The 14,522-nt window shown below is 41.8% G+C and overlaps 1 protein-coding gene across 3 annotated transcripts in view; it reads left to right on the top strand.

Annotated features, from left to right (window-relative positions):
- Positions 1–14,522, top strand: part of LOC135100807 (proton-coupled folate transporter-like) — a 123,459-nt gene that overhangs the window by 5,017 nt on the left and 103,920 nt on the right. Inside the window, exons 4-11 of one of the 3 annotated variants that reach the window (XM_064004150.1) lie at positions 86–243; positions 368–1,327; positions 2,082–2,429; positions 3,902–4,046; positions 4,172–4,329; positions 4,732–4,827; positions 4,978–5,094; positions 5,638–6,044. In XM_064004150.1, the coding sequence (XP_063860220.1) occupies positions 86–243; positions 368–1,327; positions 2,082–2,429; positions 3,902–4,046; positions 4,172–4,329; positions 4,732–4,827; positions 4,978–5,094; positions 5,638–6,012 (2,357 nt within the window). In that variant the 3' untranslated portion in view covers positions 6,013–6,044. Of the gene's footprint in view, positions 1–85; positions 244–367; positions 1,328–2,081; positions 2,430–3,901; positions 4,047–4,171; positions 4,330–4,731; positions 5,095–5,637; positions 6,045–14,522 lie in introns of those variants that run through there. The other 2 variants (XM_064004149.1, XR_010268924.1) reach the window with 2 other exon arrangements.

Raw genomic sequence — 14,522 nt, 5'->3', positions numbered from 1 at the left:
AGAGTCGTAAACTATTATATGATCGTAATGATGTCATAATATTGTTTCTAATAACGTTTTTATTTATCTTTTTTATTTGTTCCAGGTATCCGAGGGAATACAATGCAATTTCAGTTATATTGCTGTGGAAATGCAGCATCATTTCGCGTGGAACTCTCTTCTCTGGAACCGTTCAAGTGGCATCACCTGTGTGTCGCCCTGTCGTTGGAGATGAGGTCATTGGTGATAGTCATAAATGATCAAGTAAATTACAACTCTACAGTTATAAAGATATGCATATTTCTTTTTTTTTTCTTTTACAAGTGGAAAAATTTACACTTATATTTAATAAAGTTTTAAAGATGTCTGATTAAAGAAAATCTTTCAGATTATAAACGGAACTTTAAACGAAAAAACGGGACGTTCTTTAGTCATAAATGGGAGAGGACGCCTCGTGGTTGGCCAAGAACTGGATACCGAGAAGGGTTATTTTAATCTTGTACAAAGCCTTGCTGGTGAGGTCGCCGACTGGACGCTGCTGAATGAGTCTCTGAGCTTGAAGGAGATGAAGGAGTACGTCGCCTGCCGCGGTCTCCCCGGCCGTGTTCGTCCAGTTCTCCACTTGGACAGTTCATTGTCGGGATGGGAACTCAAAGGCCCGTCTCTCTCTTATAACTTGACGGTGGACGATGTGTGTCGCCGCCGGATGCTGGACTCCTTGGTGGTGTTTCCGCAGAGATTAGAGAAGGAGGAATCTGTCAGGTTTTGTGAGATGCTAGGTGGGACTCTCCCTTTACCCCAAAATCAAGAAGACAATAATGATCTGGTCCATTTGCTTAAAAAATATGAACAAGAATGTATGAACAATTGGAATACCGTTGCTTGGCTGGGAATCTTCGGAAACCTCACTGCTGAGGTATGGCAAAGCCAATCAGACTTCTCACCACTGACTTGGACAAATTTTCATGAACATTCCTCTCATCCTTCACAAATGTGCGGGTGTGTAAGCATGGATGTTCTAACCATCTCTGGCCAATGGGGTTGTGTATCGTGTGAAGCAGAAACATGTCCTGTTTGTCATTTTTCAAACACTCCACTTCTGTACTTAAGAGGTCTCTGTGAAGACAGTGATTTCGATGATACATTCATGTTAAAGAGTGATCCAGGAAAAACTCCCTTATATGTCGGAAAATTTAAAAGCCTTATTTCGCTAATGAAGGAAACGTGGAGGCTGGAATCAACTTTAAATGAAAGTAGATCTTTCGCCGTAATGCTGGATGACGTGTCAACCAGCCCGATTGGCAGACACAACTGGAGTATAGACAGTGATGAGTGCGGAGAACTAGAGGTAAGAAAGTTGAGTAATACTGTACACTGAAGTATCAGTTTTACGAAGAGTATGTATGTCTAAGAATAACTCCCCTCTTCTCCCTTCCCCACCTCCCTCTTCTCCTGATAGTGTTGCATTTGATAGTTATGAACTGTTGAGAACTTTAATACAACAGTAAGACATTAATAATATAAAAAAAGCATGGGACATCAGCCGAGCAGTTGTAAAATACATAAAGTACCTCTAACCAGCCATCGTTAAGACTGACAGTATAATTTTTCCCCGATTTTTTCATTCATTTTATACGCAATAAAGAAAGCTGTTGCTGCCAGTGCTCTTTCTAAATTATCTCCTCTATTTTCCTACAAGTAAAACCTGTGGATCTGCAGAGGATAATAGTGCAGGAAACTTCACTTGCGCATAAACAACAGTCATCATTTATCAGCTGTTGGCAAAATCCCCTGTCCATGGTGCAAGTCATGAGAGGAAAACCAGAGTGAAAGTTAACTTTAAAGTACTACTTGTCACATGTCACACATGATGGGGTTATTTTTTGTTTTCAGTGCTAGAATTAGCATGCAGATTATATGACGATAGAAAGAGTTACGAGTGAATATATATATATATATATATATATATATATATATATATATATATATATATATATATATATATATATATATATATATATATATATATATATATATATATATATATATATAATGTGTGTGTGTGTATATTCCTTTGATGACATGGCTATACGATTAAACAGAAAGAGCTGTTGTTGTCGGCTTGCAGCAGCGAACAGTTTCCGTGTGACAACGGCCAGTGTGTGGCTCAAGATCGACGTTGTGATCAAGTATCTGACTGTTATGATGAGAGCGACGAGCAAAATTGCCTTGTGATCTCTGTTCCGGATGAATACCAAAAGAGAGTCACTCCTCCCCCAACGTCTGAAGGTGCCCTCACTCTTCTCTTCTCCCTCGAGATAACCTCTGTCAGGAACTTCGATCTTGTGGGCTTCAAAATCGGCCTAGACATGATTCTTCGCGTGGAATGGAAGGACATCAGGCTGGATTTTTTCAACTTAAGGAATAGAATCTTCTCCAACCGTGTGAGGGTAAGTTTACCACAGCTTTTGGCCGGCAGCTTCCCTAAAGGTGAAGTGAAGAATGCAGACCAGCCTTAGGCCGCTGTCACACGAACATTTCGAGTAGTGTTGTTCCTAAAATTTTCGAGAAAAATCTATACGAACGTGGGACCATCTCTGCTCGCGTTGCTATATTTCCTTGTAGATTTTTTTTTTTTTTTTTTTTTAGATATAAGGCACTGGTTTATGTACTGTATATTCGCTGTTTATATATACAGTGGTACTATAACTTTAAATGTTTCAAAATAAGATCAGTGCTTCAGCTTAAAGAGGAATGGTCACCAGAAAAGTATTTCTTTCTGAGAGAAATCCTTTTTCACGAGAGCCATAGAAGGTGGGCGTTAGTATAAACACTATCGATACGCTAGTTGTGCAGACTAGATTGACTCATATGAAGAGGAGCTTAAATGCACTGGGCCTGAGGTGTCCGAGGAACGTATGTGATGTAATATGTATGGATCGATAAAGAATGAGTAAGTACGAAGAACTGATGTCGGGAGAGAGTCGACTGCTCAAGCAAAGCAGCGTACTCTGATTTGGGCACATGGAAAAAATGGAAGAGCGAGTGGTGAACAAAATGAGTACTAGATTCGAATGTGATAGGCTGGAGAGAAAGATCACAATACGGACGCAAGGGGAGTATGAAGAGAGCTGTAGCTTCAGGAGCGATATCCTTAGAGCAGTGACTCCCAACCAGGGTTCAATGGACAATCATCAGGGGTTCCACAAGATATAAATTCATATGTATGTCTTACAGATTACGGGGATCTAAATTTACACACCTCAAATAGCAATGCTCTGAGTTTTAGTCTCAGCCATCCAACACACACACACACACACACACACACACACACACACGCACACACGCACACACGCAGGCACACACACACACACACACACACACACACACACACACACACACACATACACACACACACACACACACACACACACACACACACACACACACACACACACACACACACACACACACACACACACATAATTACAAAGTATACAATATAGAAGATAAGGGTTCCGTGGGATATGAGTCTCTCTCAGTACAAAGGCTGGGAATCACTGCCTTGAACAAAGACGAGTTGTTACGTGTGATTGATATTAATTAAGTACAGTTGTGAATAGATGCATGTTAACATCGCTATGAGGGCCACGTTGGGAGCGTCTTCCTCAACTAATCAGGTGCAGAGAAGGCTACTTGTCTGTCTCGTATGGTAGGAATCCTGTCGTGCATCCCTGATGTGGAGATTGTCGAGTAAGCTGCGTAACTGACGCACACAGTGTGGGGTGAGAAGTGGTGCTGTCTCCCCTAGAGATCCGTAAATGTGATGTCTATTTGGTATATAAGTAGGTATAATGCTAGTTCTGAATCCTAGCGACTTATTACTTGATATATTTGTATATTATTTCATATTACATTCTAGACATATGATAGAATCTGGATACCGAAGTTCTACGTGGAATCAGATAGTGGAAGTCCCGCAGAGAAACTGCAAACCAGCCCGCCCACCCTGCTAGTTAGACGCGACCACCCCCCCCGCCCAGACGACACAAGTCGTGTTACCAAAGGTTGGTATTATTAGTGAACTTGTTTTGGAATAGTTTCCCTGCACGACAATGATAAGAACGAGCTTCAAAACATTAGAGTTAATAAAAAAAGAAAAAAAATATTCCGTTTTTCTGTTAAATTTCAGAGCAGGTATTTGACGGCGCCCACAATTCCCTTGTGCTACATAAACCAATTTCCATCACACTGAACTGTCAGTTTTATCTTAGAACTTATCCCTTCGACGACCAGCAGTGCTCGTTCGTCTACTTCCTCTACAACGGGAACAATGTTTCCTTCATATTGGTAAGCCCTCTTCATTTCATTATTATTTTACAGCAATTGTTTTTATAGTTAAAACGCACCGCTTTCTTAAAATTAAGTTACATTAGTAACATTTGTAGAAGTAAATTTAGATTTTCAAAGAAAAGAAAATTCAGGGTAGGAGAAAACAGTGATAGCATCTTTGTTGATTTGCGACCTCCATCTGTCGCAGGCTTGGACCCTGTTTATTCCGAGCAGTTGACGCCAGGCCAATAGAGTATTTCTTCACCTTTTTAGGTTAGGGGATAGATGAGTACATCATTTTGTGAGGAGTGTGCTTATAACTACATAACAAAGATAGTTTTGGAAATTAAAATATGAACATTCAGTTCAGTGCCACCAGATCTACTACTGTGATGTTTACTTCTCTGCTCGTCACTCCAGAATTCAGTGATGTTTACCGGTCACCCACAACTATTGGAGTACGAAGTGGTGGGAACGTCGGGCGTTGTCAATAACTCCGCTGTTTCCTCCTTTTCGGTAAGCCACTGGTATTATTTTGATATATTCTTTATTCTAAAGTTAACATTCTCCGCCTCTCCTTTATTAATAGATAAGTGTTTGGCGTATACTTCTTCCGCATCAAAATGTTCACCTTTATTTGGTCTGAGAGGCTTTAGTCATTGGCAGGTGGTGATAAAATTCACGAACCAGTTTGGTTACTACGTGGGCAACGCATTCCTACCTAGCATCTTCTTGGTCATCATCTGCTATCTCACCTTCTGGTTCTCCCTCGATGACTTCCAGGTATGTCTTTGGCCCAGTGCAGAGTTGAAAGAAAAATTCTTGAAGATTTTTTTTTCTTTTACCCAGAATACTTAGTTAAGAAATTTCGGAATAATCTACACTTAAAGGTATTGAAGTTTTCAGTTAGTCTTGGTGCTGACCTCCTTTAAAGCGTAAGATTATTGAAATAGTCTATGGGACTTCAGTTTTCGCCTGATTGGTTACCTTAAAGACTTACGGTTTATATATATATATATATATATATATATATATATATATATATATATATATATATATATATATATATATATATATATATATATATATATATATATATATATATATATATATATATATATTTTACAAACACGAACTCACAAACAAAACCACTACCGAGAGAGAGAGAGAGAAAAAAAAAGTAAAGTCACCCCAAAATTGGGCAGCAGACTCCTTATGTGACACTCATGAAATGACACTTAATGGATTGATTCGTTTAGGATGCTGATGACTTACCTTGATGAAAGCATTGTTCCTTGTTCCTTGGGTGGCGTGGCGTGCATACAGGACCGCATCATGGTGTCGCTCACGTCACTGCTGGTGCTCACTGGCCTGATGACGCAGACCAGCCAGTCCATTCCCAAAACGGCCTACCTCAAGCTCATCGACGTCTGGTACATCGCTCTTATTTTCATGGACTTCATGATCATCGTGGTTCTGGCAGTAATTGAGAACCTCCGCCAGTACAGTAGTTCAAGAGAGGTTAAAGTCATGAGGATTCACAATAAGCATGAGCAGAAGGCGCCGTTCGTGTGGCTGCCTCAGCCTGGCCTCGGTGTGGAGAGGAAAGTGAACGTGATCTCCATCGTGGTGTTCCCCTTGGCCTGCATCATCTTCATCATTATCTACTTCGCCATAAGCCTCTCTTACATCGCTAATTGATTGGATGTTGATGCTTATTTGTTTCTTTCGGATGTTTCATATCATAATAGACATTATTATTATTATTATTATTATTATTATTATTATTATTATTATTATTATTATTATTATCATTATTATCATTATTATTATTATTATTATTATTATCATTGTTCACATAACCAGCTAAAATTATTGTTCGTTTGCATTCTAAATAATATAATCAGTTTGTGGAGTGCTGCATTTATGTATTGCAACTTTTAAATTCTTTGGCATCACCTTGATCTTGACGTCGTAATTCTGTAAGCAAGATACGTGTTACCTTACCATCGATTCTCCGTGAAGATAGTGACGTCGGTGCGTTTGATTCCTGGCAGCTGAGGCGCCTCGCTCTCTATGTACTGGATCTGCCTTGTTTTTGTATTCCCGTGTCACATACTGGACCCATATTCCGGGACACTTCTGTCTGCACCTTATCTGCTTTCAATAGGCTCTAGTTGAAGTGACACAGGTTTTTAAGTCCATCTCAGCAATCCCCTTCTTGCCCCTTTTGTGGGTACCTCGTCAGCTGTCCCACCAACATGCACGCACACATCCATACAATCTTGCAGTAAACAGAGCAACGTGCTCACCTTAGCTCGTCTCACCACACATGCACGTAGTAGTAGTAGTAGTAGTAGTAGTAGTAGTAGTAGTAGTAGTAGTAGTAGTAGGTAGTAGTAGTAGTAGTAGTGGTATGTTGTGAACGAAGTTAGGTTGTCTTCAAGAGAGAAAATGGACGAAAGAATGATAGTAGGAGGAGAAGAGGTGAAGATCGAGACGGGCATGCTTCTGAGACCCGTGTGTATGCTGCGTTTATTGCTTTCATTACCTCTGCCTTAAACGCAATAACGTATATATTATCCTATAACTATTATACCGGTTGTGTATTGCAATAACTACTGTCCATGAATAAAACTATAAGAAAAAAAAATCATGCACAAGTTTCTGTTGTATGGACTTCATCTTATTGTAGCAGAAATGGGTTGTAATTTCAAGAAATGTTTCAATAAACGTATAGAGGATCAACTGCACATTCCTAGTATTCTTGTTTTACCTAGAGAGAAAAAAAAGTAGCTTGTATGTGTTCATTTGTTCAGGCTTTAGTGAAGCATTGGTGCGCTGTAAGATTTCTTTATTTTTTTCCTCTTGTTCTTCCTTTTGTTGTTGTTGCTGTTGATGTTGTTGTTGTTGTTGTTGTTCTCGTTGTTGTCGTTCTAGTATCCGTACTTCGTCATTGTTAAGATTAACTTACAAATTTTGTTTCATTTCACTTCTTGCAATTTATATAAAGACGAAAAAGCCAAAAGCATTAGGTGGAAAGGTTGAGGAGAAAGCAAAGCAGGCCTCAGGGCGTCGCTTCTTCACACGAGACGCGGCGCCAAGGTATTGTACAACACCGTCATTACTGGCCTTAGCCTCATCTCGCAAGCCTGGCTTTGGGTCTGAATCTGGGTGCGTGTACCAGTGGACGTTTAGGAAGAGAGCGGATGCACACTCACTATTTAGCATTCTGGTGAAGTGACGCTTGTTAGTTCAATCCCAGTTTTTTACTTTTGTCACATTTTACCTGAAGTAAGGTCAAGTGATTGGTCGTCCCGCGGTACTGGCAACACACTGGTGCAGGGAGAGTTTTTTTTTTTTTTTTTTTTGTACCTAAATATACATACATACATACATGATGAGTTGCCCGTGGTGATGTTGAGTGCCACTTTATCAGGTGGGAGAGAAACTCGCATGAACATGGAATGGAACCTCACTGTCAAGACTTTCCTATATTTGTTAATTTTGTGTTTGAAGGACATTATAGGATTTTTCATTTTCAGCCTCAATATTTTTCTTCTTAGGTTATTTCCTCTCGTAAATATATTCGCTAGTTCTATTTTTATGTAGCGCCAATTGCTCTGAAATCGCATACCGTCTTACTGTGAAAATTTTTCCATCTGTTTTCCTCGTTGTTACAGTCAAAAATATTTTCTTAACCTCAACATGAATAATAAAAAGGAAAAATAAAACACTGTTAATACTACTCGGAACAAAATAAAAGAGAGGGATAGTTGTTTCTCGGTCTCCCATTCTAATCGGGGTCTAGTTTTAAGCTCTCACCGCCAATAACATGAATAAAAGATCTTTTGCTCACATAAATTTACTTTCTCATGGTCCAAGTAGTGATTAGTAGGAGACTTGAGCAGCGAGGTGGTGACTCGTTGACTGAGCCTTTTTTGTATTCACTAATGAAGCTTGTTTGTTAATGCAGCTGTGACGCGAGGCTCGTGGCAGTGTTTTATGAGGTTGTGGTAAGAGTTGTGTCGTCACGTTTTCTCCTCAATTCTCTTGTGAGGTGACTCCTCTCGAGATTCCATTACGTACTTCACTCGAGATTCACCTTATTGTTCTCGCGGTATATAAGGCTAATGGTGTTGGCGTAGTGATGTCCGACAATCCATTAAGAAGTAGCTGCTGCTGATTATCCGTAGCACAAATCACTCACCCGCTGCTCCTGCTGCCCGCCATCCAAGCCTCCGTCGCCTCCATCGCCCCAGCAGCCAGCCGTGGGGTTTGCTGTCATGCGCTTCCCTGCTTTAATGAAGTGCTCCCTTGATGAGCAAAGTGATGCTCATTAAAAACTCTCTCTCTCTCTCTCTCTCTCTCTCTCTCTCTCTCTCTCTCTCTCTCTCTCTCTCTCTCTCTCTCTCTCTCTCTCTCTCTCTCTCTCTCTCTCTCTCTCTCTCTCTCTCTCTCTCTCTCTCTCTCTCTCTCTCTCTCTCTCTCACACACACACACACACACACACCTGTGTTTGTGTGTGTGTGTGTGTGTTTGACAAAGTGGCTCCGGCTCTCCGTTAGTACTCTGCCTGAGAGAGAGAGAGAGAGAGAGAGAGAGAGAGAGAGAGAGAGAGAGAGAGAGAGAGAGAGAGAGAGAGAGTGTGTGTGTGTGTGTGTGTACGAATATGTGTGAAGCGACGCCTGGCGGTCGGGCCCGCGGCAGGCGACTGGGCCAGAGTTAGTTAGGTGGTCGCCTTGGCCTCGGACGGCTGTGCCATGAGCGCCTCCTGGAGCACTGGCATGCAGTGTTGCGATGCACTGCCCACCCTTGCCCGACATAAGCACCGAGCTGTCGAACAATGCCTCAGTTTGCTATCGCCAGCGCGTCGCACAGCACCACCGCAAACTCTGCGCCGGTTTCTCGTCACTGTTGTAGTGTAATCAATCACATTGAGTGTGGACTCTCCAGGCACTTAAATGTTGCAATAAACAATAATGACTTGCTGTAACACTAATAGTAACGTTCCATCATGGTGCTGAGGCTGGCCAGGTGGTGTGATGTTTGATTACTAGAACTCAATCAGTCATGACTGGGAAAACCTTGCGTAGTGGGGAGCCAAGGATGCGGCAGGACAGCGGCCGTGGCAGCCCGTCTCGGGGGAAGTACGCGCTGAGGCCCAGGACCGCCAGGAGGCTGCAACAAGACAGAGTTCATCAAGATGCTTGCATAGAATCGGGACCTAAATCAAAGGCACCACCACTATCGAGATACAGAAGAAAAACTGCCAACGCCAGAGAACGTTACCGCATGAGGAAGATAAATAGTGCCTTCGACTCCCTCCGCAGTATCCTGCCGGCGGCGCTGGCGGTGAAGCCCACCTCATCCTCCTTGACAAAAATCACCACTCTCCGCCTCGCTGCCCGGTACATCAGAGCACTCTCGAAGGTTCTGGAGGAGGGTGAGACTCCGGGTTTATATTCCATGGGAAGCTCACTTGATACCTTACAAACTCCTGGTCAAGAATCACTGCAGCTCTCAAACCATTTTCCACTCCAGGAAATCACATTCTCGGCAGTCAGTCAGTGGACCTGTCCGTGGAAGACGCAGCTTCCTCCCCAATCTTCGCCATGTACGGTTTCTTCTGTGGCTTCCTGCTGCTGCTCCTTGTCCTCGTCGTCTTCGTCTTCCTCCGCCTCATCCAGCAACATATCGCCTGCACCCCCAACTCGGAAGCCGCCTGCCCGTCCCCGCCACCACGAAGCTATCACGTTGCTAGATTTCAAGATGCAGGACAGTTTCACTTATTTTCATCAGATAGAAAATTTATCCTCATGTGATGCCTTTGATGTATTATAATACGACTACACCCTTATCATTGTCGTTACGTCGGTTAATAAGCTCTTGCAACTTTAGTAGAGTAATGGTTGTATTGAATGATATTTATGGTTGAAGGAAATTAAAGTAATCCTTAGTTCCTTCTATATTATTACGTCCTCTTCTGATTCTTCTATTGTGACAAATGGACCAGGGTAAAATTGCATGAGGCATCGGCTGTAAGACTTCCAGACGTCTCTCTCCGTCCAGCTGTCTGTGCAAACATCGCTCCCCTGGCTCGTGATACTCCCCACATCCAAACGTTTACAGCACGAGTACCAATCACTCTCCTTCAATGACCATGTTCCCTTATCTTACCAAAAGAGGTGTGTGTGTGTGTGTGTGTGTGTGTGTGTGTGTGTGTGTGTGTCGTTTGCTAGTTACCCAGCCAGCCGTTCCCCCTACAGAAAGAGCTGAGAGCTCAGACTGACGGATCTTTGGGTAGGATTGAGACCACTCACACACCACACACCGGGACAGCGAGGCCATAGACCCTCGGATAACATCCCGTACCAACTTGCTGTTAGATGAACAGGGGCTACAAATTAAGAGGCTCGCCCATTTGCCTCGCCGCGCTCGAGACTCAACCCGGACCTTCTCGGTTGTGAGCCAAGTGTGTGTGTGTGTGTGTGTGTGGGTGTGTGTGTGTGTGTGTGTGTGTCCTATACGATGTATTTGTCTTGCGTGTAGTGAATAATGAGGTAACTTTTGGAGCTCTGTTGTGAAAGTGATTTTGAATGATTCAAGGACCTAAACAGTATGTTTGAGGGAGGGAGGGGGGATGATCATGCATTGCTATAAAATATTAAAAAAATATCTTGAGATAAGACGCTATTATTCACAAGTCGGAGATTCGGCAAGTAATAGCGTGGTGACGCACGCCGTAAGGAGAGGGGCTGAGGACAGCAGGGTGGGGGAGGGGATGCGGGAAGCGTCTTACCAGGCAAGGTGGCAGGGAGAGGCAGACTGCTGTACCACTGCTTGCCCCGACAGAACAACAAGGTTACCAGAGCTCAGTTGCGAGATTATGCTAAACATTCTTTAATGATGTGCTAAAACAATTCAAATGTGATTACGTGATATTTAATTATGCCAACTGTATGTTAAATATCTATATTTGTATGGACATAATACCACAGTGCCATTTATATTAGTGTACTGGAGATCATGCTGTAGATCAGTCCTGCACTACACCAGCTACTCTGGAATGTGTCTCGGATTCAGTGTGGGATTTCAACACACACAGCTTTTGTTGTAAAGTAAAGTCGTACATTTTATCTCTTTTCGTTTGCCTTTGATGACCCAACTTCTCAGTTATTCATCCACTAATTACTCTGCAGAATAATTATTATACATACGAATATACTGTTCTTGACAATACTCATCTCCCCAGAAGGATCATTATCTCTGCAGTCTGTGTGACTCATGAACACGATGAAAAGGTTCCGGAATAAAGCGCCCACACTGAAGCATACGCGCTTTACAGGACGCAGGAAGAGGTGTGTCTCAGTCTTGGCGCTCGTCATCTAACTTTTTTTCATTATTATTATTTTTTTTTTCCTTCATCGTCCTTCTTAAGAGCGATTTGATAAACACTTAATCAGTCTGAAGAAGGCCAGTATGCATACTTCAAGAATTTTTTTTATTATCATTTTCTTATTACACCTTTATTTTGCCCTATAAAAACACATACACACATTCAATATTTAAGACATTGTACCAAATTTATACACTAATTTTGCTAACCTATCTGATATTCTAGAATTCTGTCAATCACGCAAATTATATTCAAACCATAGCAAAGCCATAGAAGTATGATAGATGGTGACACTGCCAAGCATTGCTCTGCATGATTCGCAGAGAACAGAGGATGCATCACGTCGAGCCATTACCAATATTTGCTGTGATGAATGACAACCAAATCAATGCAATAATAGTGATTTCACATGCATAGTGCGGAGGTTGAGATTGCATAATGACTACATTGCATCATCAGAAGTCTGTGATGAAGCAGTTACACGTCATTTCATGTTGATTGACGCAGCCTCAGTGTTAGCACAATGGGATAACACCATTTGCTTTCTTCTTCTTCTTCTTCTTCTTCTTCTTCTTCTTCTTCTTTTTCTTCTTCTTCTTCTTCTTTTTCTTCTTCTTCTTCTTCTCCTTCTTCTTTTTCTTTCTTTTTCTTTTTTTTTTTCTTTTTTTTTTCTTCTTCTTCTTCTTCTTCTTCTTCTTCTTCTTCTCCTTCTTCCTTTTCTCTCTTTCTTTCTTTCTTTCTTTCTTTCTTTCTTTCTTTCTTTCTTTCTTTTCTTTTCTTTTCTTTTCTTTATTTCTTCTTCTTCTTCTTCTTCTTCTTCTTCTTCTTCTTCTTCTTCTTCTTCTTCTTCTTCTTCTTCTTCTTCTTCTTCTTCTTCTTCTTTCTTTCTTTCTTTCTTTTCTTTTTTTCTTTTCTTTTCTTTATTTCTTCTTCTTCTTCTTCTTCTTCTTCTTCTTCTTCTTCTTCTTCTTCTTCTTCTTCTTCTTCTTCTTCTTCTTCTTCTTCTTCTTCTTCTTCTTCTTCTTCTTCTTCTTCTTCTTCTTCTTCTTCTTCTTCTTCTTCTTCTTCTTCTTCTTCTTCTTCTTCTTCTTCTTCTTCTTCTTCTTCTTCTTCTTCTTCTTCTTCTTCTTCTTCTTCTTCTTCTTCTTCTTCTTCTTCTTCTTCTTCTTCTTCTTCTTCTTCTTCTTCTTCTTCTTCTTCTTCTTCTTCTTCTTCTTCTTCCTCCTCCTCCTCCTCCTCCTCCTCCTCCTCCTCCTCCTCCTCCTCCTCCTCTCTTCTTCCTCTTCTTCTTCTTCAGACGTACAATGACAGTCTAAAAGGCACATATACGGCTAATCTTTAATAGAATCTCTTCAAATATTTTTTACTCGGAGTGTGAAGTCTTCGTCCCAACGAAGGCCGCACTTTTTTTTTTTTTTCTTTTCGCCTTTGTTATGTTAGGTCATTATTTTGATGTAATGAAGTCTTTCTCCGTGAGCGAGTCTACATTGGTCTTGCAACACGTGGGTTATCTTGGAGGGTTCATTGATTACTCCGGTCACGCGCCGGTGTGATGGCAAAGGTACACTGCCTTGCCTGTTTTGCCCGCGTGGTGGGGTACGCGGACCGAGGTGCATCCATGAGCCATGGCAAGCGATCATTTTCTGCATGCATGGTTGAGTCATCGTCAAGGACCGGCGTGGAAGGTTATGCAATGACCATATTATTGTTTTAATTAAGGTTAGAAAACGGTACACACCATGAACAAAAGATCGAGGTATGTGTAAGTTCAAGCTACAACTGTATTTTCATCATGACATCATAGGATAAAATAGTGGGCAAAACAGGCGTAATTGCTACCATTAGAATTATTCCCGGTAATCTAAGCCGTACAAGGCAGGTGAAAGTGAATAAAAAAAAAAATGTAATAGTAAATGTTTTCATCAGTATCTGAAAGTTTTTATTGTTTTAGTAAACCACAAAACACGTGCTAGCGGTACCCACAGCGAGACTGTCAAGCTTACTTGAGGTGCCGTGATCACGTTGGAGTTATCTGCATTCATCTACATATCACTAGTCACTCCGCTCAGATCCACTTGTGTTTGCGGCGCGTTGGTGTCAAGGAGCCTCAGCCTCCGCGCCACGCTGGTGCACACGGGTCACGCAGGTTCCCGGGAGGGTAAGGTCGCGGGGCCTCGGGTCAGGGGAGAGTGGCGCATTGAGGCGAATTCTTGGCAGTGTGACTAACAAGCCGCCACGTGCCTGCCCTCCGCCGGGGTCGACCATCTGCTAGGCGTCACCTTCCCACGGAAGACTTTCGCTGCCCGAGGCTTACCGGCCAATACCACAGTGAACTACCAACCACGTCATTCATCAGCCTGACAGTAATTGCTAATTTCTTAGAAGCTTTTCGTCGATGGCTTACTAAGAGTGTAATAAGAGGTAACGAAAACTTGCCATCGCATACAGATAGACGACGAACCTACAGAAATAATTAGTTTTCATATAACCATTAGGAAGGAAGGAATAATTTTAATATCACGAACATTTTAAGCTAAATGTTTTCTCATAGGCTACGTAGCATACAGCTGTGGACATTTCCTGTCATCTGTGTTGCCCCTTCATGCTGTGCAAGCTGTGAACCATTCCACGACCACCCTCCCTCCATTTTTGTGATAACGATGCACATTCTTAAGCCCATAATGTATCTCAAAAACATATTCATCACTTGTATGCATTAATGTTTAAACTGAAGCAGTCTGTGTGTGTGTGTGTGTGTGTGTGTGTGTGTGTGTGTGTGTGTGTGTGTGTGTGTGTGTGTGTGTGTGTGTAT

The sequence above is a fragment of the Scylla paramamosain genome, chromosome 5, assembly GCF_035594125.1.
Source record: "Scylla paramamosain isolate STU-SP2022 chromosome 5, ASM3559412v1, whole genome shotgun sequence".
Classification (NCBI taxonomy): Eukaryota; Metazoa; Arthropoda; class Malacostraca; order Decapoda; family Portunidae; genus Scylla; species Scylla paramamosain.
This window is presented reverse-complemented; position numbering and strand designations above follow the sequence as displayed.